Source organism: Lates calcarifer, linkage group LG21 (genome assembly GCF_001640805.2).
Source record: "Lates calcarifer isolate ASB-BC8 linkage group LG21, TLL_Latcal_v3, whole genome shotgun sequence".
NCBI lineage: Eukaryota > Metazoa > Chordata > Actinopteri > Centropomidae > Lates > Lates calcarifer.
Window position 1 is genome coordinate 8,015,928 of NC_066853.1, and position 26,140 is coordinate 8,042,067.

The 26,140-nt window shown below is 39.0% G+C and overlaps 2 protein-coding genes across 2 annotated transcripts in view; both read right to left on the reverse strand.

The window, feature by feature from the left end:
* Positions 1–1,027: 1,027 nt before the first annotated feature.
* On the reverse strand, positions 1,028–16,015 carry cul3b (cullin 3b). Its single transcript, XM_018681558.2, has 16 exons — positions 15,735–16,015; positions 12,967–13,164; positions 10,102–10,215; positions 9,100–9,260; positions 8,573–8,687; positions 8,043–8,271; positions 7,484–7,629; positions 6,588–6,764; positions 5,925–6,095; positions 5,470–5,577; positions 4,797–4,921; positions 4,349–4,445; positions 3,811–3,945; positions 3,441–3,627; positions 2,944–3,089; positions 1,028–2,520 (listed from the first exon to the last, which is right to left on the reverse strand). The coding sequence occupies exons 1-16, from the start codon at positions 15,795–15,797 to the stop codon at positions 2,389–2,391; spliced, it is 2,304 nt and encodes a 767-aa protein (XP_018537074.1). The 5' UTR covers positions 15,798–16,015; the 3' UTR covers positions 1,028–2,388.
* Positions 16,016–17,635: 1,620 nt separating this feature from the next.
* Positions 17,636–26,140, reverse strand: part of LOC108886601 (cGMP-dependent 3',5'-cyclic phosphodiesterase) — a 144,871-nt gene continuing 136,366 nt past the window's right edge. The window contains 8 exon segments of the mRNA XM_018681559.2: positions 17,636–21,221; positions 21,972–22,078; positions 22,224–22,262; positions 23,504–23,616; positions 24,652–24,751; positions 24,877–24,951; positions 25,348–25,395; positions 25,983–26,070. Coding sequence (XP_018537075.2) covers positions 20,987–21,221; positions 21,972–22,078; positions 22,224–22,262; positions 23,504–23,616; positions 24,652–24,751; positions 24,877–24,951; positions 25,348–25,395; positions 25,983–26,070 — 805 coding nt within the window. The 3' untranslated portion in view covers positions 17,636–20,986.

Genomic DNA, 26,140 nt, shown 5'->3' on the forward strand with positions numbered 1-26,140 from the left:
TGTACCTGGGGGGAAGAGAAGGCACATTTCCAAGAAAAACAAAATCAAGATTATGGTAAAGTCTTATGAATCCAAAATAAGAGGTTAATAATGATTAAAAAGACAACGACAGTGACGCAAAAAACACTTAATACTAAAAACTTATGTGTAAAGTATGCATGCAGAGAGAGTCCAAGTTTTTCCCCAGTAACTGAAGGCACTGTGATGCATTTGAGTACAGTATGAAATGTCATTATGTTACATGTCCAGCCAAAAAGTTGTATAGTCCAACAACCCCACAAAACACCCTGCCTTCATTTATGCAGACTTAAAGCGTTATTAGACAAATACACAAGTATGAACAAGCTTTATGAAATTAAACCATTACATTGTGAAATATTACAATAAATGTTTAAAGCTCAGCTTGCTATTATTATGAAATGTTATTTCATCCTCCTTCCTTTTATTTAGTCCCTGTAATTTTTATTTCAAAAATTTTAAAAAATGAAAAAAAGGGTTTATTTTACCACACCATTTCCCCCGCGACCATATTATGTATTAATTAAACTTTAAAGAGAAGTCACAAACTGGACAGGAGCTGTTACTTTAGTCTGAATGAGCACACGGACTAAGTCTCTGAAATGGAAATTACTGGGATGAAAAAAAAAAAAAAAAAAACAGAACAAGTGACCTGAAATAAACTCTGTCATTGTGAAACAAGCAGGGCATGATGTTTCTCAATAAAAACGTTTTGGAATATTTCACAATCTCATGGTTTTATTACATATTTAGCATTTCTTCTTATGATTTTTTAAAAATTATTTCTGTGTTTAATATTAAACCATTTGCGGCTCCATAATAACGGATGTTCAGGTTTTGTTAAAACTGTTTTAGAAAGGCTGTAGGTTGTGGTGCATGAGTTACCAAAGAGTAAATGTTAGAGACACCTCTGAATGTAACACAATACAACCCAACAGCACCACAATCACAGCCTCTAAAATTGACCTTACATCTGAATCTACAACTATATAAACAGTTTCAACACAACTTAACATTTCAACTGAGTGTATTTTCTCCTGAAGATTAAAATCCAAAGAAAAACCTTACACTTAAATCACAATATAATGTAGTAAACAATGGACTTCAGAGGCTTGCAGAGTTCTTCTTGTGAAGATGGGGATTTTGACTGTGGCTTACCATTTACATCGAGCTTTAATTATGGTTAGAGAGGCAAGTATTTCTAACATTTGCCAAGGGCCTCTCATGCAAGATATAAAAAAAGAAAAAAAAAACCCATCCCTTCATTTTTTTATTCTACATTTAATATGATGAAAACAAGGCCCTGTACAATCCACCTTCGCAGTGAGTACAATAATTATTTTACAATTTGTACACATTAGAACATGGTGCTAGACTGGTTCCACCCGTTCAAAATGCAGTCGAGAATGAAAACAAAACAAAACAAAACAAAAAAACTCTTTGAAACCTGCACCACAAGGAACCTTCCATTCAAAGAGAGGAGATTTTTTTTTTGGGCCGATCATACAGCAGGCCTGAAGTGAAAAATGTGTCATGAGAGACCAGACAGCTTTTATGGAGCTTTTATGTGTGTCTTATTCCCCTGATTGATCCGTTAAATAAAAGCATGCCGTGAAGCTACAGCTCTTGATCTCTCTAACCACTAGTACAGACCTGGCCAAAATATTGAAAATGGCATTAAATATTTCAGCTAAGTGAGATGCACTTAATCCATATCAGACATCAAAACAACCTCAAAAAACAGACATATTGCAACATAAATTAAGCACTCTTCATGTTTTCTCATCTCAAGTACTCAAAATGTATTTTACTGCTGTTGTAAACCAGGTCTGTACCAGTCAACACTTTGTCCTCTTCTTTAAATTTAAAATCCTCTGGGGAGGAAAAGGCCAAGAGTGTCTGTCCACCTGTACAGCCATCATTGTGCCACAAAACACAAACATAACACACTGACATCAACATTTAAAACGGGGGGAGTGAATTCAAATGTTTTCTTGGTCTCCGTGTAGCCATGTGTTTGCTTTAACATGTTGACGCTCGCTCTCTGCAGCACGTAGTTAACTGGCAAACAGGCTCACCCCAATTCTGTCCAAAGGCCACAAGAAACATGATTTTATACAAAACTAGATCCCCTCCTTTCGTTTCTCTCAGCAGAAGAAATCTAATATTGCTAGAAAACTTCCCCATCTTTTGCATGATTTTTTTGTTTTTTACACAATTTATGGAAGAAAAGTTAAGCTTCCCAGTGTTTCCCAGAATCAATGATGAAAGCACTTCCAAGTTCATTCAAACGCATAGCAGTCCACAAAAAAAAAACAAGGCTCTCAGTTTCTCTCAACTTGATGTTAGCTTTCATTGAATTCACTTGTTTTATGCTACGTAAGTGTACACTTTGCGGTCCTCCGGTGTTCGTGCCAAATATTCCCTCTCAATGAGTCCTTCAATGCGCTTCTTGATGACTACAGGACTAGGAAGGAATCGCGCTCGCAACTGCTGTGTGACCTGCGGAGACACAAAAACACAGTAATCAATACATTACAATCTCTTTGCATCCAAACATCATCACTCATTTTAATCACCATTATCATCACCTTGTTTTATATCTTTCGCTTTCATTGTCTGTTCATTCACAGCACTACACTGTCCAATACTGTGGACAGGTTGTGGTCAAAGGAAAGAAATGTGTAGGGAGTTTTTATTGCTTTAATTTGAGAAAAACTCCTCATTTTATCCTCAGTCTTGCCCCTTTGTTGTGCATCTCATCATTTGCCACTAGGGGGCTTACTGAGGGCAAGACAACACACTTTGCTCTGTGATCATGTCCACTGTGAAGCATACAAATACTTTGGCAACATTACAGCTTCAGGCTAAATATTAAAGTTCATGTTTCCTTTAAAATTAAAGCAACCATTTCAGCTGACTGACCTCTGCTACTAGGACATTGTGCTGCATCTTCTTTCTAGACTTCATGATGCGAACAATGGCAGCTTCGATCTCATGCTTCCTGTCGTCGTCCACTTTCTGTCGTGTCTCCTTCCTCTCTGGGTCTGACTCCCCCTGTTTAGCAGCCACTGGGAGATGCACAAAAGAGGGAAGTAAATGCAAAAGACAAAGAGGAATTACACTAAAAGAATACATTTTGCCTAGTAAATGCTCTGAATAATTCATGATGAGGTAAGCGGTAAGAGTTTAAAACATTTTGTTAAATTTACTGCAGTACATGGTAATGTGACATTATGGTATTGAAACACCTAATGTCTCTACACTGCAATTCAGTGCTGCAATTTTCATTTAGCTGAGTTCAAGTCTTACACATACAGTTAAACATACAGTATGTATTAATAATTCATCACTAACACAAAATAATATTGTGCCCCTTTGTTTCCAATCAGAAAACTTTACATGAACTTGACTTAGTCTACCTGTCTGGATCTTGACACGGTGCAGTTTGGAGGTAAACTGGTCATTGACTGTAAACACATGGCCATTCTCAATCTCCTTGGACTTTGGCTCCTTGGTGAGGACTCTCTGAGTGGGTTTCCCACAGGCCAGCGACTGCAGCGCTCGCACCAGTTCCCTCTCTGGGATGTCCGTCTCCTGCTGGATCTCCTACATGGTGGAGAGATCATGTTCAGGGATATGAGAATACATAAGGAAGATATAACAGATGGAGAAACTTGTATGACAAATGTTTTATCCGGCAGGTTGTTGTTTATGTTTTTTGGCACAGAATATTGTTCTTGTGATAGGAAGGGAATATTGTGCAGCATTTTGAGGCATATAATTCTGTACCTCAAAGGTGGACTTCTCTCTGTTATTGAAAAGCATGAGGATGGTCATCTGGAAGGTAGAAACCTGCAGGATGTGCTTCCTGGTGTTGGAGCCTGTCACCTGGGCTCCTCCCACTCCAACCTCTGACCCATCCTCCTGTTGACATGTGAGGATGAAAAACCATAATCTAAAAACACAGTTCAGAATCCCTTTCCTCAAGAAATGTTTGTTTTCTGTCACTGAAACTCCTCCAAAACCTAGATGTCATTGTTGTTCAAATACTGCAAATGTCATAAGAGAAATTTATCGCATTCTAGGTAAAAATATTGAGTTGTTTTTGCAATTATTTGTCACATTTAGTTGTGATCATTACTCCCTGTGCTTCCAAGAGTACATTTAAAAATAACAACAGTTAGTTCCCAAACTTTGAAAAGTGAAACTGCACTGTTAAAGAATAAAAAGCATGGCCACCCTGTTATTTTCTATGCATATTCATGTGACAATATAAAATAAAGCTCTGAAATGTGTTATTATTTTCCTCTTTACAGGTGATACATACCTTTTTGATGGGGCCGTAGAAGGTGGCATTTAGATCTGCAGAGCCCATATGGTGCTGCAGTGTGAGTTGTCTGCCGCTGTGCTTACCAAGATAAAACCTAAAGGCAGGGTGGAGTCACTCTAGGTTAACCTCTAAGAATAGTCAATGTGCCATAATTAATCCAACTTAAGTGTTAGTGCTCTCTGCAACAAGTCCTAGGAGAAGACCTTCACAATACAGAATGGTACAAACTTAATGATAATTTCTTGGAATAGACCCAAGCTTATATCTTCAGCAACTGTAAAGGGTTCTTATTCTGGTCAGCTTCCACATGGTTAAGTAATACTCTTCCTTTTGGATCACACGGAGAAACATTTCATATATATTTGGATTGATGCCAAAGTACTGTTATAAAACTATGCACAAATAAACCTCTTATTCTGTGCATGAGGTGTATTAACTGACCAACCTCCTAAAGACTTCAAATGCATGTCGCGGTGAAGGAGGGATATTGCACTTGGGTGTTGCTGATTGTGTTGGCCAGTATCCTGTGGTCAGGACTCTCACAGTGAGATCAACCCCTCCAAGTGACACCTGGAGTTAGAAAAACACACAAGACAGACAATCAGGGTTCAGTCTATGCTTCTGTAATTACACCATGTAGCTTACTGCTGCTGTACACTCATTTATATTTCAAATAAAAAAAGACAGAACTAAATTAGAAAACAACTCTAGATTACTTCTTACTTGCTTTTAATCTAAAACACTGTGTTCTTATAATTTCATTAAAAAAAAGAGGTTAAATGACCATTTAAATGTTGTTTGGCTGTAGACTGTTCAAAACATAAATGCATAAATGATTACTGACATTCACACTCCTCTGTGCTAAACATGAATTGCACTTCAGCAAATTACAATGACAACCAGATACAGTAGTGACAAAAAGCCATGTGACAGTACAGCACAACCGGAAATTGGCACCATGTATTTGCAGGATATGGATGGTTAGGTGCATAATTGTTTTAATGTGACTGAGCAACACAGCAATTGTCAGTCATTCAATCAGCCATGTAATGATTACAGATAGCAAGTGGGTTCTTTATTTTTGACAGAGTGAGTTGTGGCGTGTAGTGTCTACTCACCCCAGTTGTCTGTAGATGTTGTCTAAACTCATCCATGGTGGTGTTGGAGATGCTCATATCCCGGAACATGCCCTCCAGTTTAGAGGTGAACTGACAGCCACACTCGGTCTGAGCAATGAAGACCATGATTAATGTAAATCAACACTTACATGGTGCCCAGGAAATGTGTCAATTGTCAATTTGTAACAGTGGCAAGAGGATACAGCCTGCTTAACTGTGTGTTTCCTCTATCTAAACCTCCTTTGTCTTGTGCCTATACATTGAATAGACTTATAGTATCAGCTGACTCATGGAACATTTCAGTGATGTTGAATGAGGAGCAGCAAGCACAAGGGGGAAAAAAACAAAATCATTCGAGCTAGATAACCAGTTCTCCTCATCTGGAAGCTGAAAGTTTTTCATTCAAACGAAAATCTTGATTGAAACAGAACTTCTCGTATCACACTCCTGCTCACCTTGAGCTTTGAGATCATGTTTTTCTCAGAGTCATCAGAGACACTCTTGTTGGTGAGCAGCCTTCGGGCCAGGTGCTGCTTGTAGTACCTCTCAAACACGTCCTTCTCCTGCATGAAGCGGAAAAGCACCATGGCCTTGTCCAGTATAGACTCCACCTCCTGCTCTGTCAGCTGGGTTAAGTAAACAAAAACACGACAAAGGGCCAGGTTACACCCATCATATAAGCAGGACACACAGCAGGTAAGGACAGTCATAAACAGAAACAAGAGTCTGATCTCTCAAGCACCTTTGATATGCAACACGAGCCACTAAACTGGCTTGCATATGCAAAATGACCATAATGTTCTTTGTTTAAGTAATGTGCTTTACACCAAATATGTTTAACAGCAGCTTTTGTTCAAGAACCAAAATGTACACGGCTTCAGCTACCCCACATTTGAATGAACACTATAATAAACCACAGCAATAAAAGCTGATTAGATTACCAGCTTATGGCAGTAACCTACTCTTTATCAAATGGAGAGAGAAGTTCTCATCTCTTGACATGTAATTATAGCATTTCTTACTTAAGTGAGATGTGCTTTGGCATAAAATCAAAAGTTTTTGTTGTAGTAAGATGTCTGTGGCATGTGTCTGAAAATAAAATCTATTAGAGGGCTCACCCCTTTTACTCCTTTCTTCAGTTTGTCATCAATAAAGAGTGAGAGGTACTCGGGCGAGCGGGAGTTGAGATTAAGGAAGTATTCAAAGTCGCCAGCAATAGTTTGTTTGAAGAGTCTGTCATTATTGAAAGACTCCTGGAGGAAACGGTCGAAACGGGACTTCAGGTCCAGCAAACCCTGCAGGAAGGAGGCAGTGAAACAAAGATGAAGAGGGATGATAACAGCAGCAGTTTGCATTATCAGTAGCTTAACACAGCAGTTAAAGCTCCAACTGTAGCTACAGCAGAGAGGATCTCATCAGAAAACACGGAGGCTGCTGTTTGTTAGATGAGAGCAAGAGCAGGAATGTAGGAGTGAAACTGCAAACCACAGAAACTACTTTACACAGGAGCTTCAAAAGCGCTGTAGGATGAACATAACAAGACTTTCAAATACACTGCCTTCTCTCTAGTCGCCTAAATGACCTTACATGTTATTAAAGATGTTGTAACAACAAAGTGTGGTTGAGGGGCACAGGCCATCATGGTTTGTGGCCACTAACGCAGGGGGTCAGAGCAGTTATCCTCTGCTTGGAGGTTATAAAAGTGCATTACATACGAGGATCAGCACACGGTGTCTTACAGCCAACTGAGCCAGTAGAAATTACTTCATGATCTTTAACAAGGTTATATGTTCGGACCAGTGTCTTTTATCTCTTTCCCCAGCTTTCTTCACTGAAATATATGTGTGGTTACAAGGTTACAGTGTGTTTCAACAGAGCATGTGTATCATGTGATCTTTCTCCTATCTCGTCAGAGCAAATTAATTGAAAATCCCACATGATGTTCGTGCTAGTTCACAAGAATAAGCAATAATATTACTGCACCACAATGTCTCCTGATAACCGAGCAGCTCACCTGGATGTAGTCTACAGGGTTTTTTCCCTCTCCCTCCTCTGACACGAGCGCCTTGCCTTGCTCCCGCAGATATGAGCTCATACACTCACACATGGTCTTCAGCCCATTGGGAACCCTGCTGAACAGCTTGTACATGCACGCCAAATCTGCAGATGGATATGCATGAGTACACACACACACACAGAAACACACACAGACATCAGAAATCTATTTCTACCAACTGAAAATGACTGATCAGCTGAGATCTGCTAGAACTGCGCAGAGTGAATTGAGAGAACTGAGTGCTTCTGAGTTTAACAAGGTGAAAATATTTTCTGAAGACAGAAAATCAAATCATTGCTCATATTGTTTGTGACATGCGCGAGGAGATCACATTGTGACTGCATTACTGATCCAGAAAAACATATATATCTTCTGCAAGTGACAGTTACAAGGTTTATTAAAGAGTGTTGGGGGTTTCTGTTTCTCTGTTTTGTGCAGTGAAGTCTAAACTTGTGTGGACTGCTGAGATGAAATGTTAAAGACATGAAGTCTAAGTAGCAGACAATGGAGCACTTACCGTCTGTTTTGCCATTCTTGAGCATGTGGACCAAGCCTGAGTTCTCCATCTCTACAATGGTTTTCATGTGTTTGGAGATGAGTTCCCTTTCCACCACCTTAACAATAGGCTCCTCTGTAGACTTATCCAGGCAGTGCATCACTCGCTCAATCTCCTCATTAATCCTGGCTTCCACCTTCTTTATGTACACACTGGCACTGTTTTCTGCAAGGAACTTTTGGCTCTCCATCTAAATACAATAAGAGACACTTAGGAGCTGTGCATTTTTAATAAAAACAGAAATCCTTCAGCCACAACCTTTTGTGGAACTCTCAAAATGTTAGTTATTTAGGCTGTAAATACAGGATGTATGCCTTATGTTCCCTGGTTGATACTTTTTCAAAGATGTTAAAAAAACCCACCTGTAATGACACTGTATTTTACTTATATAGATCCCAAAAAGGGGAGATAGTAGCCATGGCAACAGCTAACAGGGATCCAAATAAATGATAAACAATGAACAGTCAAGGGAATGATGTTCTCTCACAAACCTGAAAAAATTCAGCAGACATTTCTAAGAATGGAGCCTCAAAGTCTTCTTCATAAACAGATCTCCCCTCAAGGCCGAGGATCATTAACATTTGGCAGGCGTTTCTAATGGCCCCCCTGGGGGAGAGGAGAGACAAGACAAATGTTGCAGGCACAATCAGTCATGCAAAACCCAATAAAGCTGAAAAGTTACATTAAAAAAGAAACAATAGAAAACATTTCTGCTCATGTCACACTTCCTATGGCTGCCAACTAAATTTTGATTATTTTTTCATTGGAAAACCAAAAAACAAACACACTCTCCAGCACACAAGGCTCATGAAAAAATAAAGTTTTAAAAATGTCAGAGGTTTTGTTTCAATGAACATGATGGTAGTTGTAATTTTAGCAGATCTCTTACTGCTCTTTTACTGTTTATACCAAAAGCATGTACCCTGTCTGCCTCTGGTTATGATGATTTATAATTTTTCTTAATTATTTGACTATGAAGGATGTGAAATCAATCCTGTGTTTGAATTGATTTGGCTACCTGTCCACCACCTCCCCCTTCCTCTCGCGTGCGATCATGTCTAGCAGGGTCTGTCGGAGATGGTCTCTGATGCAGCCGTAGCGAACCACCTGATCCCTAAAGATGATGAGGCCCAGGTTATAGACGTTCTCTACATTGTTCTGCTGTACATACACCCGGTCCTGTCGGGCAAACACACACAAAGAAGAGAGCATTATCATTAGACATATGCATTTTTCCCCTTTACCTCTTTTATTTGATTAAATGTTTTTTGTGTCATCATTTAAAGTGGGTTTAAGGTAAACTGTTGTTACACTGCATGAAACTGAAATTCTCATCAGTTCCTCATCACAGCACAATTATAAGGTACAGTGGTTAGTTTGATTTCCTGGCTCTGCTTTCCACTTTCACTTTATCTCACATATGTATTGACATAACTGGAAAAATTGTTAAGATCAACTGTTTCCAGAGTGACATTTCCAAAGAAGACCGATGTTCTGCATTCCTCAGTGATGATTCATCAACAACACACCTTCAGGCTCATTTTCAAAATATATACGGTAATATGCAAATATGACCACAGACCCACAGTTAATGTCTACACTGAGGAGTACAAGCTGCCCTCACGTAGTCTAGTTAGTGGACACATCTAATCACAAGTATCCACTATGCAACTAGAAGCATTGCCTCTTGACAAAAGTGCTACTTTACTGTGGTATTCAAAGTAGTTATGAGCAAAAACCAGTACAGGGCATGCGTGTTTGCATTGTTTTTTATGATGTCGCCCACCCACTAAATGTTTAAATGCTTTACACATACCTAAAATGTTTTTTTCTATATCAATGGCACCACCATGACAGAAGATACTGTCGTTTTAGTCTGATCACTGAACAGAAGAAATTCTGATTGAATTCTGATGGTACTCATCACTGATGCATGCACTTATTCAGTTTGATGAAGAGTTCTTTTGGTAAGCTCTGTAAATGTGTTGTGTGAGAGTCTTGGTAAATATCAGTTACTCACCATATACATCAGGATGTCTCTGATCATCACCATCGCTGTCTGATGGTCATTCCACGCCTGATTTAGGGTTTGGAGGAAGTTATTGTTTAGGGAGTTGAGGACATCTTCTCGTACCTTTTGGCGAGACACAAAAACACACATGGACACATGAGGGGGACATGCAAGAGAAAAATACTCCTAAAAGAAGTTGAAACTTATATATGAGATTTCCTACTAATGGAGTCTTCTACTGTGACCACACTTTGCTGTCTCTTTAATACCTTTTCTCTACTAGTCAGGCATACAACAGCTTGATAATAGTCACACTGCAGTGTGACTCAGCACTGTAAACCAAGGTCTCTGTGGAGTAAGATTCTTAAGGGCACATCGACCTTCCTTTTTTTCCCTCCTTCTGAACAGAGATGATGAATTATCAACTGCACCTAATGTTACGTGAGATCAACCCTCACAGACTCACCAACTTCATCTTTATCACATCAGGATCAAATGTTGATGTGGAAGAGGGAGGCAAACCCATAAATCTGAAAATGCCTTTAAATCAAAGACTCACTCTGCACACTCATGGCTTACTTATAAAAGTGATGATGAGGTAACTATTACATCTTACAACTAGTGCATCCACTCTGACTCTTTATGAAGCTGCTGCTCCATCATGTTAAACAAGACGTATGTAAAGAGTAAAGTTCATATATTAAACAATTGCTTAATGAATATGATATTAATTACAAAGTGATGTTGGAAGCATGTGATGCACTCCTATGAGTAACAGTAACCTAAAAACATGTGATTTAATCCATTGGTTCATGAGTAGACACACAGAGCCATAAGACTGTGTATATGATTGTTGCCATGTTTTTGCAGTCACATGGAAACATTGGAAAAAGAACATGATATTTTCAATGAAAACTTTGGCAGTGGTGAAAGTGACATGCATGAAGGCAAACAGGATTTAAGCTCTTCTTAAGCCCTGTCTAAATGAAAACAGAGGAACTGCCTGTTTGCCTCTTATCATGTTGGCTCCAAAATTCACCTGCTGTCCTGTCCGCCTGGTCAGTGCTGGGCAGCAAACTGAGCTGAGAGTGTAAACTCAAACAGTGCCAGTGTTAAGTGAAATTTCACATCTCCAAATCCCTTTGTCAGTAATTCTTAATGGCAAAAATCATTGAATCAAACATTAAAACGACTGAGAAGCAGAGTGACTGCTGCATAGGAACAACCTTACAGTGCAGTACAGTAAGAGCTTACAGTTGAGATGCAAAAAAGAAAACTGTCATCATTGAGAATTGAGCTGTTTTCAAAACTTAAGTCTGGGTGAAGTGTCTGCTATCTGGTTTTTAGGCTGCATACAAACCATTACTACTCTATTTCTTTGAAAGTGTTATCTGCATCATTATTAGATAAGAAAAACACACTCCGGTGTCAGATCTCTCTTCTTTGATCTGTTCCTTGTTGACAGTCCCTCACTGCTAATTTACTAAGCCTGCCAAGTTGAGAATGTGCATTTAATTAAGCTGTAAAACCATCTGGCTGGTATACAACAGCAGCCTGCTAAAATATTGTTCATTGGGCATCTGCACACTGTAAGTCGACACAGGCATTCACTACAGATATCACATGGCAAAACATAATTGTTGCTAATTACATGCAACAAAACAAGTGACAGCTTAGGAAAAACATTCACTGATGGCTTCTCCAATTTACAAGCAGGAAGCTGAAACAAACTAATCTCATCATTACAGGATCAGCATTGGATTGCTGTTACTGCATTTTTTTTTAACAGACTGCTTAGAATAATCCACTTCATTAACATTTGGCATGTCTACCATTTCACTAACAGCTGATTTCTCCAGCTATATAAATCAGCTAAATGTCCAAAGCATCATTCATAAACATACTGACACACTTTAGTAACACACAAGGCAAAAGCTGTTTTATGAAAGAGTAACCTTGTACAGCTGAGAACCCAGAACAAAATTACCACTCAAGGATCCCCATCTACAAATCCAGACCAGTCACAGAAATGAGGAATCTGTCAAAAAAGGAGGCCTGAGTGATCCTTAGAAGGTTTCACAAATCTCCCACAAGACAAGACTTGAACAACAACCTCTGAAATTGTATTCCCCAGCTTTCTATCTTCTTTCAATACTCACTCCCCCTCACACAGCTGCTTATGAATGGTAACAGCTCATGTTTTCATGTATTACCTTTGTTTTACAAGGATGACACACGCAGGACAAATAATAATATGAATCGTAATATCAAACTTGTGACAAATTCTGCTAAGAACCAAGAGGCTTTCAAGCAGCTAGCTTTGATTCAGATCCAAAATTCAATCAATAATTCTGATTAAATTGTGAATGATCAATGATTTAAAATCTTTGTGGTAATTGGAGAGGGGCATTAACACCATCCACAGGTCAGTTTCTCTTCTGTACCACAAACCACCACCACAGATAAACTATAAAAAGTATGTACCAGCCATTACCTATTGCACTCCTGAGACAGAAAAGTAAAATACACTTTAAAGTGCACAAAAACAGCAGCATATATAATACTGTATGCTTTAATTCAACCTGTCATCACTTGACTTTGAGTATTTGGCAAATTAACCAAGCTTAAATGGTACACTTTCTGGGTGTTATAATTTCCTCTGACACTGTTACAGCTACAGTAGTATTTTCACGGAAGCCTTAGCCTTATTTTATATGAAGGCACTGCATGACATTTCAAAATTACTGAAAGGCTTGTATGGTTTAAGAATTATTAATGTGTTTACTACAGGATGTGTAATCCTAACTGATCCTGCCAAAATATACTTCTTAAAATTCTGCAGCTGTGTTAGTCCGTAATCTCTGTTAGTCTTACTTTGTTGATAAGGTGTTCAGTGACGACCTCCCGCAGGCCCGTGTACAGCTTCTCTCCATGTTTGTGGAGCACCATCGTGTAGGCATTCCTGTACAGTTCCTCAAAGCTCAGGCCACTGTTATTCTTCCTCTGTATCTCCTGGATGGCATTCTTCAGAAGGTCCCAGATGTTGTTGACATACTTCTCATCCATTGTCATCTGCAAAAGGCAGCCAGTAATGGAATGAATAAGATGGCAGTCACCTGTCATTATTTGAAGCAACACTTAGAAAAAAGGATCTTTATTCTAAATAAAGCTTCCACCTCTCTGTAGTTTTAAATTCTGAAAATAGGGGTCAGAGGATGAGATCCAGAATAAATAATCAACAGTATCAATAATGACAAGCTTTGTAAAGGTCTATAATATTCCAGAATTGTCAGTTCACTATCTTTAATTTTTTTACTTTATTACTGAGAACTATCCACAGGGTACTTTATCATACCTGAGATGACTCCTGTCTCTAACAAGCTTCCACACCTTTGCTGTCTGCTCACACATCTGTGAAGTTACTATACGAGAACATAAACTGAGGGGACCTTTTGCTCCAGTCTTAAGTTCTAAGGTGATACTTCCTCCCCTGTTGTGTTTAATGCTCTCAGTAACCCCCACCAAACACATGCCTTACTATACACATGGTTACAGTCGATATTTGGGTCATGGTTGACATCTGCTCATTGTGATGAATGAATGAGTTTTACTATAGCTGAAAGACAGGTCTGGAGGGATCAATCAGGGGGGAAATAAGCTGCCTTACATCATGACATGACAGCTACGTTAACAGCTCCAATGAATGATGTTACTGTGCCAGCTCATTTGAATCTACAAATAGGATGTTTTGGTTGTATTTAACACAAACCCACATGGCAAAAGGGACTGAACTACAATGTCACAAATGTGCTGTCCAACGACAGAAAGGTAACAACTGAGTTATTATGCAACACTGAGCACTTTTTTTTTTCATTCAAAAACCGTGCAAAGGGTTAAGAGATGCTTCTCGATTTCTTTAGAAATCCTGAAATAGTTTGATATCTTTAGTATGTTGCTACATACCATATCTGTGGTAAGGCTAGTTTCATTTTGATTAGAATACATTACGCAGTTTACCTTTGAGATCTTAGCTGAATCCCATTACATTAAATTATTGGGTAGTAGTTAGTAGTAGTTAGTAGTCTCAAAAGGGGTAAAGGTCAGATGTCCTAATGAGGAGTTCTTAAGGAGGAAAATCTTTGTTGGAGCAACCCCCAAAGTAGGTCTAACTAAAAGAGATACATGCCAATATCTATACACTGAGTAGGGCCAGTCAGTTAGTATTAAATATTTAAAGAACAATAATGCATGTGCCTAATTGTTAGATTACTCAGTTGGGGTTCAGTGGTGCTGTATCTCTCTGCCCGACACATTTCTAAAAACAACTTAACTGACAAAAACTGTCTTTATTAGATTCTTATGCACAATAAAACCTATTGGAACTTTGAAATACCATTTACAAGCTGGTCGTTTCAGTCTGCATGGTGTGGTTGGAAAATGCATTTGATTCGTCGAGCTTTTGCTGATGAATAGGAAATGCAGGATAGAGAATTTTTCAGTTACCAGCCACATAGACAGTGTAAAAATATGTAACTCTGTACAGCACTGAACTCTGGTGCATTATTATAACTACAAATCTCAGAAGCTTTAAACTTGAGTAGTTCTCCACAGCATGCTTGCAGGCTTCTCAACAGCCAAGGACATGTTGGCCAAAGGAGACAACTTAATATGTGCCACCCCTAGTGTGAGGTGGAACACTGTGTGCTGCTTCTCAGCAGACAAGCCCAAACACATGCATGTCAAGATGCTGCTCTGACAGTGAGTCTCTGTCAGGCCTGGGCCACATTCAACAGGCTCACATAAGTAAAAGGTCCTTGCTGTATCACCACAAGCTAACTATGTGGTCACTGTCACCAGCAAACAACCTGAAATTAGTCAAATCGCTCAAACAGGATCTGGGTAATGTTCAGTCTCACTCAGCAAGTCACAGACAGGCTGAAATTTCATTTAATGCAGAATGAGGTCAGATCATAAATGAGGTCTTTCAATGACTTGCAGACAAAGGGAGTGCCAGGTAGACGAGGAGAGGAATGCTTCATCACAATTTTACCACTGAAATAACAACAAATCCAGGGCTCTGAATTACCAGTGGCAGAGTCATTAATGCAAACACAGAACTAGGTTAACTGGCTTGTTTTTTTAAACGTTAGCATTCATTTACAGCTGTGGCAACGCTGCTTTGTATCTTGCATGCATTTAGAAATCTAGCAAACATCTCGGTACGCAAAAATCAGTCAGGTTTAGAGCTCGGACACAACATTATGTGATGCATGTGGTAAAGAAAGCCAAAAGCAGTCAAAACAACAAGTGTCAAGAGCCACGGCTAACGTTAGCGTCAGCTATGGCGACAGATTCAGATCTGCTAGCTGACGTTTAGGGGGGAGTTATGAGATATTTAAACGTTAAAGACAATGAAAGTGATTCATAAAACTTATCACCGAGGTTTACTGAGCAGCCACCCGACCAACCAACCAAGAGTGAGGGCAACTGGACGTTTGACGGCTGCACTTTGTTTACGAATAGACAAGTCATATCTACTGCTCAGCTGGTTAGCATGCTAGCATTTAGCCGGCAGCCCAGACCACGGTGGTCGAGTCAACGCCTGTCGGGCAGGCAGAGCGCCGACTGCGGTGTGCACTTACAGGAAAGGCCCGTATCCTCATTTTGGTGTCCTTCTTGGTGCCGCCTTTGCTGAGATTGGACATGGTTGCCTCGTCCGTGGGCTTTGTATTCACATTAAAAGTGATGTCCAGGGAGGGACGGGGGTGACTACTGGTTTATGGAGCAGCCGACGAGCTTTCACTCGACCTCGTAGCTCCGCGTCCCGGCACCGCAAGTTTATTGTTGACAGCCGAACACCAAATCCGATAGTTCTTCATGCAGCAATGGCGGACTACCTGCAGTTCTCATTGCGCAGAGCTCACGCACTCCAACTCACGCGAGAAAACGGTAATTGAGAACAATTTCTTAACTTTGCTTGCACCTGTACCCTAGACCTAGAGAGAAATATCTAGAACCTTTCCTTATGTATAAGTACTATTACAACACTGTAAAAATAATAATAATACATACTGCATTACTAGTAGAAGTCATGCGTTGAAAATCCTACCTAAGTAAAGAATAATCAGGAAAATGTACTTAAAGCACTCAAGTACTCAACAGAGAGGTGACTGTTCCACCATTATATATTCTATCATTAGATTATTATTACGGGTGCATATATGTCTAAATAGTACTTTACTGTTGTATTTGTTTGAGGTGAAGCTGATTTTTGCTAACTATTTTCTACAAAACTGCAACTAATTATTTTCATTTTGGATTAATCTGCTGATTTTTCTTTTGTTTGGTTTGTAAAATTTCAGAAAAAGAGACACTTTTGCAATGTTTGTTTTGTCCAACCTACAGTCCAGACTTCAAGGTGATTTAAAAATATGATATAAACATTAAAAATATAACAATGTAGTTGAGTAAAGAAGTATTACACTTGGCTCTGAATTGTAGTGAACTAGAAGTAGCATGAAATGAAAATAAGAAGTGTGAGTACTTCAAAATGTATGCGTGTAAATGTACTTAGTTACATTCCACCACTGACCTAACTAGACAGTTAAGCAGAAAGTTTTGATATGACAGCATTTATTTAATCAGTGTCTGTTTTATATGCCAGCTTCTTCCTGAACCTGTTGTGTACTACGCTAGTAATTATTTTTCAGTGATGGAAAAAGTACCAAAGTACTTAGATTCTTTACTTACTTTACTAGTAAAAGTAGTAATCCCACCATGGATGGATTATGAGAAAATGACCCCATGGACACAGACAGGTGAAAGGCCTCCCACCCCTCCTAGAGTTTTTCATATCTTTGTGGTTGTTTTGTCTCTTTATGTTAACTTTGTAACTTAACTGAGATCTGTGACTTTGAAACATGAAATAATAATAATCACTTCATACAGAGGCTCTGGCCCATGGACCTGCATGACCTCCTTATTTTAATTAGTATGAGACAATTTGATTAAATCTAGATAATTGGCATAATTTTAGGCACAATATCAGCAAAAATGCGGACAAAGGGACCCATGTCAAATTCTTAGAAGATGCCTGTTCCAAAACAAATTTCTATTTAATTAAATTTTACATCAGTTGGTTGGTTTCTGGAGCTCTTGGCAAAATTTTATCTGGGCATGTCCTCACTTGAGCCCAGTTTCAGTTGCTGTACAAACAAGTTATGATAATTTTACTTTAACTACATGCAGAATGTAGAGAGAGGAGATAATGCTGACTGTTGGAGGGAGGAGTCAGTAGTGGTCTGGAATAGGTTTTCGCCTCAGGGCCCACAGTGTGTTCATCTGGCCATGCTTATGCAGTATCAGTACATGGGATCAACAGAGATGCCACTGTGGTGACTACACCAGTGACACAGAGCCATATTGTCACCTGACCCAAACACACAACTCAACCAAAGTCATGTTGAAATTATATCACAGAGTATGATGAAGCTGCAGTGTAATATATGACGTGTTGTGCACTTTTAGAGACACCAACCAAGAAGCCTTTCACCAGATTTATTCCAAGAAAGAAAGAAAAAAAAAGAAATCAAAATATCACCCATTTGTCTTCTTGTCAAAAATGTCCTTGTTCAATACAAGTGAAGAAGAACAAGACCACCAGCACTCAGAACTCAACAAAACAAATAATTAATGACTGGATTTAGTCCTTGGTATAAGTATCTTTTATACATTTCAGATTAGTCTTGGTTCTTCATATGTATATCTTAAATACACATATATTTTTCTTTCATCCCCTCTGTCTTAATATCTAAGCTTGGGGTTGTTCAAAAATGGCATGAAAAAAAGAGAGAGAACAGGATGCAACCACTTTAAATACATTACAGAATTGAAATACTTCCCATTGTAATAATGACAGACAATCAAGTAACTTTTTTTTTTTAAACTTTGATATTTACAGCAATTATATTTTTGCCACTTTTTAACAATTATGTCACAGGTGATTATTACAATGACATTACATTGCAGGTTGGAGTCCGGCTGCTCTGTGATGATGAAAAATAGACTGGGTTCATACTTCCTGGATGAGCTGCGAACTCCAGACCTGGTCACAAAGAGTTTTTATAAGAATACAGCCCTCGTCAACACACTAACATTTGAGAACAAACAAAAAATACTTAAAGTTATGTCAGTTTTTCAGTTCAGCTCAGCCAGGAAGTAGAAAATGTTTGCTTGGCACATTTAGCCCTGACTTTCAAAAACAAACATAAAAGGACAGATACACACTCAGTATAGAAAACTGCTCTTGGTCTGGACTCTCAAAGGCACTCAGAGGAGCAAGCAGTCCATTTACTTTTTTTTTCAGTGGAAACATCACTATCTAACTCTTAAATGCCTTTGGGAGCCCAGGCCTGATGTAATAATTTAACAAGAGGCATAGGTATTTACATAGGAATCTATGCAACATCACAGAGGCAGACACTTCATATTGCACGTGAAAAAGGCAGGTACATATGAAACAGTGCTTTAAAACAACGGAGATGGGAAAAACCACATGTGAGAGAAAGAGCTTGAGAATGAGAGAGAGAGTGGCTCTTCTACAAACACATCTGTATGCCCTTTAAAAACTTCATAGTAAAAAAATATTCAGTCCATGTAGCGAACCAAGACAGATCAAACGATTTCATCCAAACGCGGTAATGCATTTCCCAGTGTAGGTATAACACATACATCAGACCACTTTGCTAACCAATTAACCTCCTTCCCTAATGCACCCTCATGAGGCCCTTTCAAAGAAAAAATATATATTAAAATCCTATGATTGCAATATTTTTCCTTTCATCTACCTTCACTAGCATTATCAGGGCTGCATAAAAGGAGGGATATTTTAAGAAACTCTAGCAGATCACTTGAGGTTTGTGTCTGCCTAATCTCTGTCAACAGCAGCTCTGTAAAGTCTGGCTACACCAAACATTTCTCCTCTCTTTTAACCAACTACCTCCAGTCCTCTCTATCTCTCATCTACTCTACCCACACGTCCATCCACTCATTCGCTCACTGACTCTCACCCCTCCACACGCTGCCTACATACTGTACAGTGGCATTGATTACAGAAGTTTTCTCTTTGTGTAACTTTTCTGTGGTTATCTCACCCTAACTCTGCAGCATTTCCTATTTGAAAACATTGTAAGGTAAAACTGAATATGACATATTCTAACAGAACCCCCCATCCCAGCGGCCCCAAATTGTCAGGTTTCCTACGAGGCACAATCGTCACTCTAAGTTTCCGAACATTTTCCTTTGGAGTGCAACAATAGTGAACTGTTGATGCTTTCAGGAAAGAGTAATTTCTATGATGGCTACAGCTCTAATTCTTTCTTGAAAATGAGTTTTGGGTGCACTAAGAACTGGAAAAAAATGCTGTTGTGTCTGCCTACTATCCACTGGTGGTTGTATACATAACTTAGAATAGAAAGAGGTGAAATGACATGACGTCTGAGGTCTTCACACAGTTATTTCACAAATATACATCTTCTGAGCATGGTGATCATTCAGTCAACACACTGATACTCAAACTATGTCTATAACAAATATACAACATACATACTAAACAGACGTTTTATTTAAATTTTCATATATTAAAAGCTCTAAGAAAGGCAGCAAAGATGCGCAATAAGGCAGATCCATATGACACACTCAATGACACACTCCATATGACATACTCTACTCTGGCACATTTACACTAACAGATGAGATGGATCTTTTAAAGGGCTTCGGTTGCTCTATATCTAAAGTGGTTCAATGAGGAAATTGGTTAACTAAAAAAAAAAAGAAAAAAAAAGTGAAAACAGAGCACAGGAAAGGAAGTGGAATGGTTGTGAAAATAAATAAACTAATGGTGGGTTTAAGGTCAGGTGGCCTTTTTTTGAGGGGTAAATGCATACTTGATGCAGTGTCATGCAATTAATATGCACAGGGCATCTGTTTTTAATGCATGGAGTGAGGCGTCATGGCCAGGGATCTGTGACTCTGTTGTTGATCAGTGATTGTCAAATTGTCCCTTAAGCAACCCAGAAATGAAGAAAAGTGAATCAGTACACATAAAGGTAAAAATGTTGTTTAAGCAAATAAACTAAATCTCCTTTGTGCAACTTCGTGATCTTGAATTAATTTGAATTCATTAAATATACTTTGAGGAGCTGGATACAAAAAATCTGTTCTGATGGTATAAAAATGGACTGCATTAATTTCTTAGCCATAGAGAAATCAACACTGACCCAGTTAAAAGGAATAATACATGAGGTGTCCATACAGCATGCATTCATAAGCATCAGGTGAGGGACTATGGCAGCTGCTTGTGTGTGAACAAAGCTGAGCCATTTAAATCAATATAAGCTATTATGAAACATTTTACAGAAAGTATAGCACTTTATCTCACTGTTACATGTTAAAGTAGTCTTTTTTCCATAACAATGAATTGTGTTTTTTCTCTGTTGTGTGTGTCTAAACAGTATGTGCATGTACATATGTGTGTGTGTGTTTTTACAATCTTAATCAGGATCAGTACTGTATGAATGAACATGTGGTATAAACTTATTTTTCCAGTAGAGCTGCTGAAAAAGATAAAGTCACCACCTTCTGCTTTCCTGAACTTCAGACACAAGCAACATGTAGCATCTAATCACTGAACCGGCTCAGATGGATCCGCTTGTTTCAAATCACTTGTCTGATTCAATTGGTTTGAAACTTTGTCCTGTCCATTCTGCATGGCCTGCAAAGCATCTAAGCGATTGACAGCAGAGAGACCCCCTCCCTCTCAGGTCGCTAAAAAGGTATCCTCAGCCACTTATTGGACCACGGAAAACTTCAGGAGACCGCCGGCAGCCCGCTGTCTTCACTGACCCCTCCCTCCCTCGGCGTCGTCGAGGCAACCGTTGAGGCAGTGGTCGTCGCTCCCAAAAGCGCCCTGGGACTGCAGCAGCTCATATTCCTGGTCCAGGAAGTCTAGGCTGTTGTTGCTAGGCAACCCACGGATGGTGAACTTGTGGGACACTTTGGTCCACTGCTCCCGATTTGCCGCCACTCTCTCATACAGCTCAGTGGCCCCAGGAAACAGTTCAGATAGCAGCCTGAAGGGACAGAGGACAGGACATGAGCTAAGATGCAGCTGTTTGTTGTTTTGAGACTTTGTCAAGAGAGGCTTCCACATGAGTACGGCACATTAGTCCAAAATAAAAAGGTGTAAATGATCCTCTTTTCAACTGTCATTTCATTTTGTGAAACCTGCAATAACAACTTAGCTTTTTTGGCCACTTGGTGTCAACTGAACAAGCTGTAAACACAGCACTAACACACATAACGTCAGCATTAGCATTCATTTGTCTACCTAATGAGCAAAATCCAATGCTCATTCTTATTTTATATATTTTCCTCTCCTGGCTCTTAAGCTGATAAATACTCCACTGTGTTCACCAGCTGGTCTCTAACTATGCCTGTAAGCCGTTTGGTGCTGAGTCTACCAGCAGTTCTTCCAGAGTTTTCACTGAAAACAGCCACCTGCAGCTGCTGCAAACAACATGATGATGACAATGACTACGAGTGACTCCTTTTACATTACATGTAGAAACCTGATCCACTGTTGATATAGAAATATCAATTAAAGCAGCTTTAATTAATTGAAAACAAAAAATTTCTGCACAAATATTTTTTTTTACATTCTTGTGTTGGACATAGGGAAATTTTAAAACTATATTTCTCCACCAGTGTTCAAATCTTTAACAATTTGGGGACTGAGGTCTGTCCTAACCCTAAGATAAAATTATATATGGCTAAAGTGACTGTAGTAGGGAGGATGTGATGTTTTAGTTTGTCATACGCACTTGTAGATGGGCATGGCGATATGTTCCATGAAGCTTATCTGTAGTTCTGGGATGTAGGCTTTTTCTCTGTCCATCATCTCACTGGGCCTGTTACCCATGGCTTTTTCCTGCACACACACACAAACACAAACACACACACAGTACAGACAGACATGAGTAATGAGCTCACCATTGTGTAAAATGACACACACTTCAGCCACTTGCTAAATAATTTCACATGTCATTCAACAGCCAGAGTACGCTGACACATACCAGATCTCCTTGAGAGAAAAACTCTTTATAAATCAGCTCCTGTGGACACATAGAGGCAGAACATCAGTCATTGTTCGCACAGTATGTTTCATATTCATAGTGACACTGATTAAGTTCCACTTAGACTACAGCTTACATTTATATAATGTCACAGCGAATATAAACTGACTCCAGCTTATATTTCCTTAATGGCTGAAGTATAAACTCTATCATGACACCTTTCTAGGGATACATTTAACTTTTTAATTTAATCCTGGTGTATCACAGCTCTGGGCTTTTCGTTTGGAGAGGGGGGTTTCTCATATTTGCAAGCATAACTGTAACTGGACAAAAATGCTGTAATCTAGATAAAAATCCCATTCCCCTTTATTACAATTCAACATTTGGTATGATTTCTGTGCTTCAATAATCGCTTCGCTTATTATAGCCAGTGAGAAAATAATGTACCAACTGAGACCAATACAAACCCGACATTGTAGCATAATTTCCCTCCCCTGAATTAAACAGAAATGCCTTTTCAGTTTCTGGGAGCAGGGATTACAATGCATTTCCTGTAGGTGTTATTAGGTATTTGGAGATTTAGGGTGTTGGATTTAGGACAAGGGTCAGGGGTTTGGTGTTGAAAAGGGGGCAGACCAAGATTAAACATAATCCTAAAATGGAGTGCAGTTTCACAGAAATGGGAGATTGAAATGTTGTTTTCTACTGTACAGCTTTGCATCTCATCATCTTTATTGTCCTAGAAATGAGTCAGTTTTAGTGTATGGTCTTTGGGAACTCTTAGGAATGTCCTGATGTAAACAGGACATACTATAACACTGTGGGGAAACTTCTTTCTACTGCATGTCGACAGTCCTGTAACCACATCATGTCAAACCTTTTTGTTTTTGTTTGGACTTTGAACAAGCTGTTTTAAATGTCAACCATGTATTAGACCACTATAATTACCACTGCTTCTTCCACGACTACACTTCTGCAACTTGTACAACACTAATTACTAACTATCAATATTGCTAACTGTTCACATTACATTGGTAATTGTTCTAACAATGGGAATGGGACACGTTTGCATGATTGAATATACTACAGCAGGTTTGTCAGAAGATGTAGAACCTGATATGAGGCCTTTACAAGAGTAAGACATAAATATCTGTGAGCTGAGTTACTGCTTGAACCTTGTATTCCCAAATGTGGTGATAAATAAGTGTATTTGCCAAATTATCAAGTCAGTGTTCCAAAAACTAAATATAGTATAGTCATAGGTGTGGACTTCAACTGACAGCAATCTTGCGTGTGGTTTTCCAGCCTTTGGTTTGGTCTGACAGGTCACACGACGTCATCAACAGGCACAGCAGCATGGAGCGATGGGTACGGCTTTTTGGATTGTATCCATCTGAAACATTAAAAAAAAAAAAGACTCTAGATGAGCTGCATTTGCACAATGTTTGCAGTGGATCAAACGACAGCTTTGTGGAGATTTAAAAGAAAGCAAAATGAGAAAAACTTCACACTCCTGTAAAATCTATGGGTGAAACATTTAACTTATTATGGAATTTTTTTGAAACTCATTGCATTTTAGTATCCAGTACTCAAAATGTCCAGCTAGAGCCACAACTAGATGTTAGGTAAGGACATTTTATTCATTTGGTAAGAGGAAATTATGTTTAAATGGCACCCTGACACTGTATAACACTGCATATTTCTGCTCTGTGTTTGGTTCTACTATTTTAGTTTGTGATTGACAAGTTATACACTCTGTGGTGCAAGGAAGTTGCTAACTCATTTAGAGGTTTTTAATGTCCTTGAATTGCTTTAACAGCTCAAAATTGATTCCACTGAGGAGACATCCACTCAGGATAACTTATAATTGGTTGCATTCAGGCGTAACAAACCACCGTCCAGGAGGTTTCAACCAATTACATTACATAAGAGTGCAGTAAGCAACTGTCTCCTCTGAAGGGTAAATAGTCCTATAAAAGATGAGGATTTCTGAGAATGTCAGTGATGAATACTGGAGGTTTGACCTTAGATCTCTGCAAAATAAGACATGTACTGAAGCACAGAGTCAGTGTGTGGTGCTAAGAAGGGAGCCATACTACAGAGTGAATAGATTCATGATTTCACAGTCTGTATATTTGATTATTTAGCTAAAGAATGGACGTAAAAGAATGGGTTTACTTGTGATTCATCACAAATCAAGAAAAATAACAAATTTGTAATATTTAATAATGTACGCTTTAAATATCATCAGTGTTGTATGTTTTCTCAGCCCTTTCTAATCTAAGGAAAAATAAAAAAATACTGCTTTGGTGTCACCATTCTGGAATAAGCATCTGAACAAAACCTCCCTTTGCTGTTTGGGGCTGTGAACAGATAAAAAAAGAAGCAAAAGTAGAGATGTGGCTGTGCATGAACTACTGTGCCGTACCATCAGACATTTTCTGCAAGTCTTTGAAAATGCGAAGGTGGTGAGCCAGGTCTGTCGCCAGAATGATGTCTCTCATCAAATCCAGCATGCGCTGGTAGTCCTAAAAAAATACCAAAAATAACTTAAGCTTGTACACACCATGATGGCAGAATATTGAATTTAAATGAGAGGGAAAGAGGAATGAGAGACATCTGTAATGTGTCAGCGTCAGATCTTATATCTCACCTTCCTGGAGAACTTCTCAAAGATGTTGCAGCCTTGAGTGTTCAGGATGGCGATGGCCTGGGCGAAGTGATGTCTCTGTTGTGGAAAATAAAGCATGAATGAAATAAGCATGAAATAAAGCATAAATAGTTGATTCTGAAGTAATGTTGAGTCATGTTGTAATGCAAAAAGCAAAGCCAATTTACATGCCTTTGATTGCTGCTGCAAAGAATTCAAGTTTGATTTTGACCACTAGATGTCGCACTACAACACAACAACATTAGTGCACACTCTCAGAGAGTGAAGTTTATTAACTGTGAGGGAACAGACCAGTTTAACAAACAAGTCCATCGTATGTTTTCAGTCAACAAAGTAAGATAATATTTGCAGATCTTTATGGACACAAATACCCTCCGTTGTTAGAAAACATTATTAAAGCTTTGACAGGTCTCTAGTCAGCTCTCACACACCCTTACAATGCAGTGAGTTTACCTCCATCACAGATCCCTCTGAGCTGTAGAGAGCAGCCAGCACAGATTGCTGAAAATAGAAACAGACAGACAAATGAAACACAATCCTTTCTGTGTACACGTTGTATTGATTCTAATGAAACAACATCCCTCGATAAAATACACAGACTTCTTTATAACTGTACTTGTCAGCTTCAATATGAGTGTTGAAATAGAAAGTCGTAAAAAGAAGCTGATAAAATGACAAGTGACCTTTGTTGCATAATGACAGCTGATAATGTGTGTGTGTCATTTAGGCACTGGAGGGTTATGCATGATTAGAGTGGAACAGAGCGACATGCTCCTAATCACAATGACATCTAGTGTCTCACTGGGGCAAATTCACAGACACAGAGACGTAAGCACACACTCTGATATCACTGAAAAACACCCAGAGCCCGGCTCTTATTGACTCGCTTCATCCTCGGCATCTAAAAGTCAATTTTTAGTCTGCATTTTTAAAGTGACGGTGAAGTGCTGCTCCACTGCACTCTACGTGTTCAGGAATATTAATGCTCTTTATTCAATGCCAGGTTCTTCATTTTTCCCAATTTGCATCATTCCTGATGCTTCATTGTATGCCCACTAGTAAAGCAGGAATGTAATCTGTGCTCTCACCGAGGCGACTTGGAAAGAATTGTTGGTGCCACGGTGGTCCAGATCATGGCACAGACAGGAGACAAAGAGAGCTAGAATCTCTATATCCCTAAGAAGGAGGAGTGGGATCATTTTAGTGACACAAATGATGCTGAAATTACACATATTAAATGTTTAAG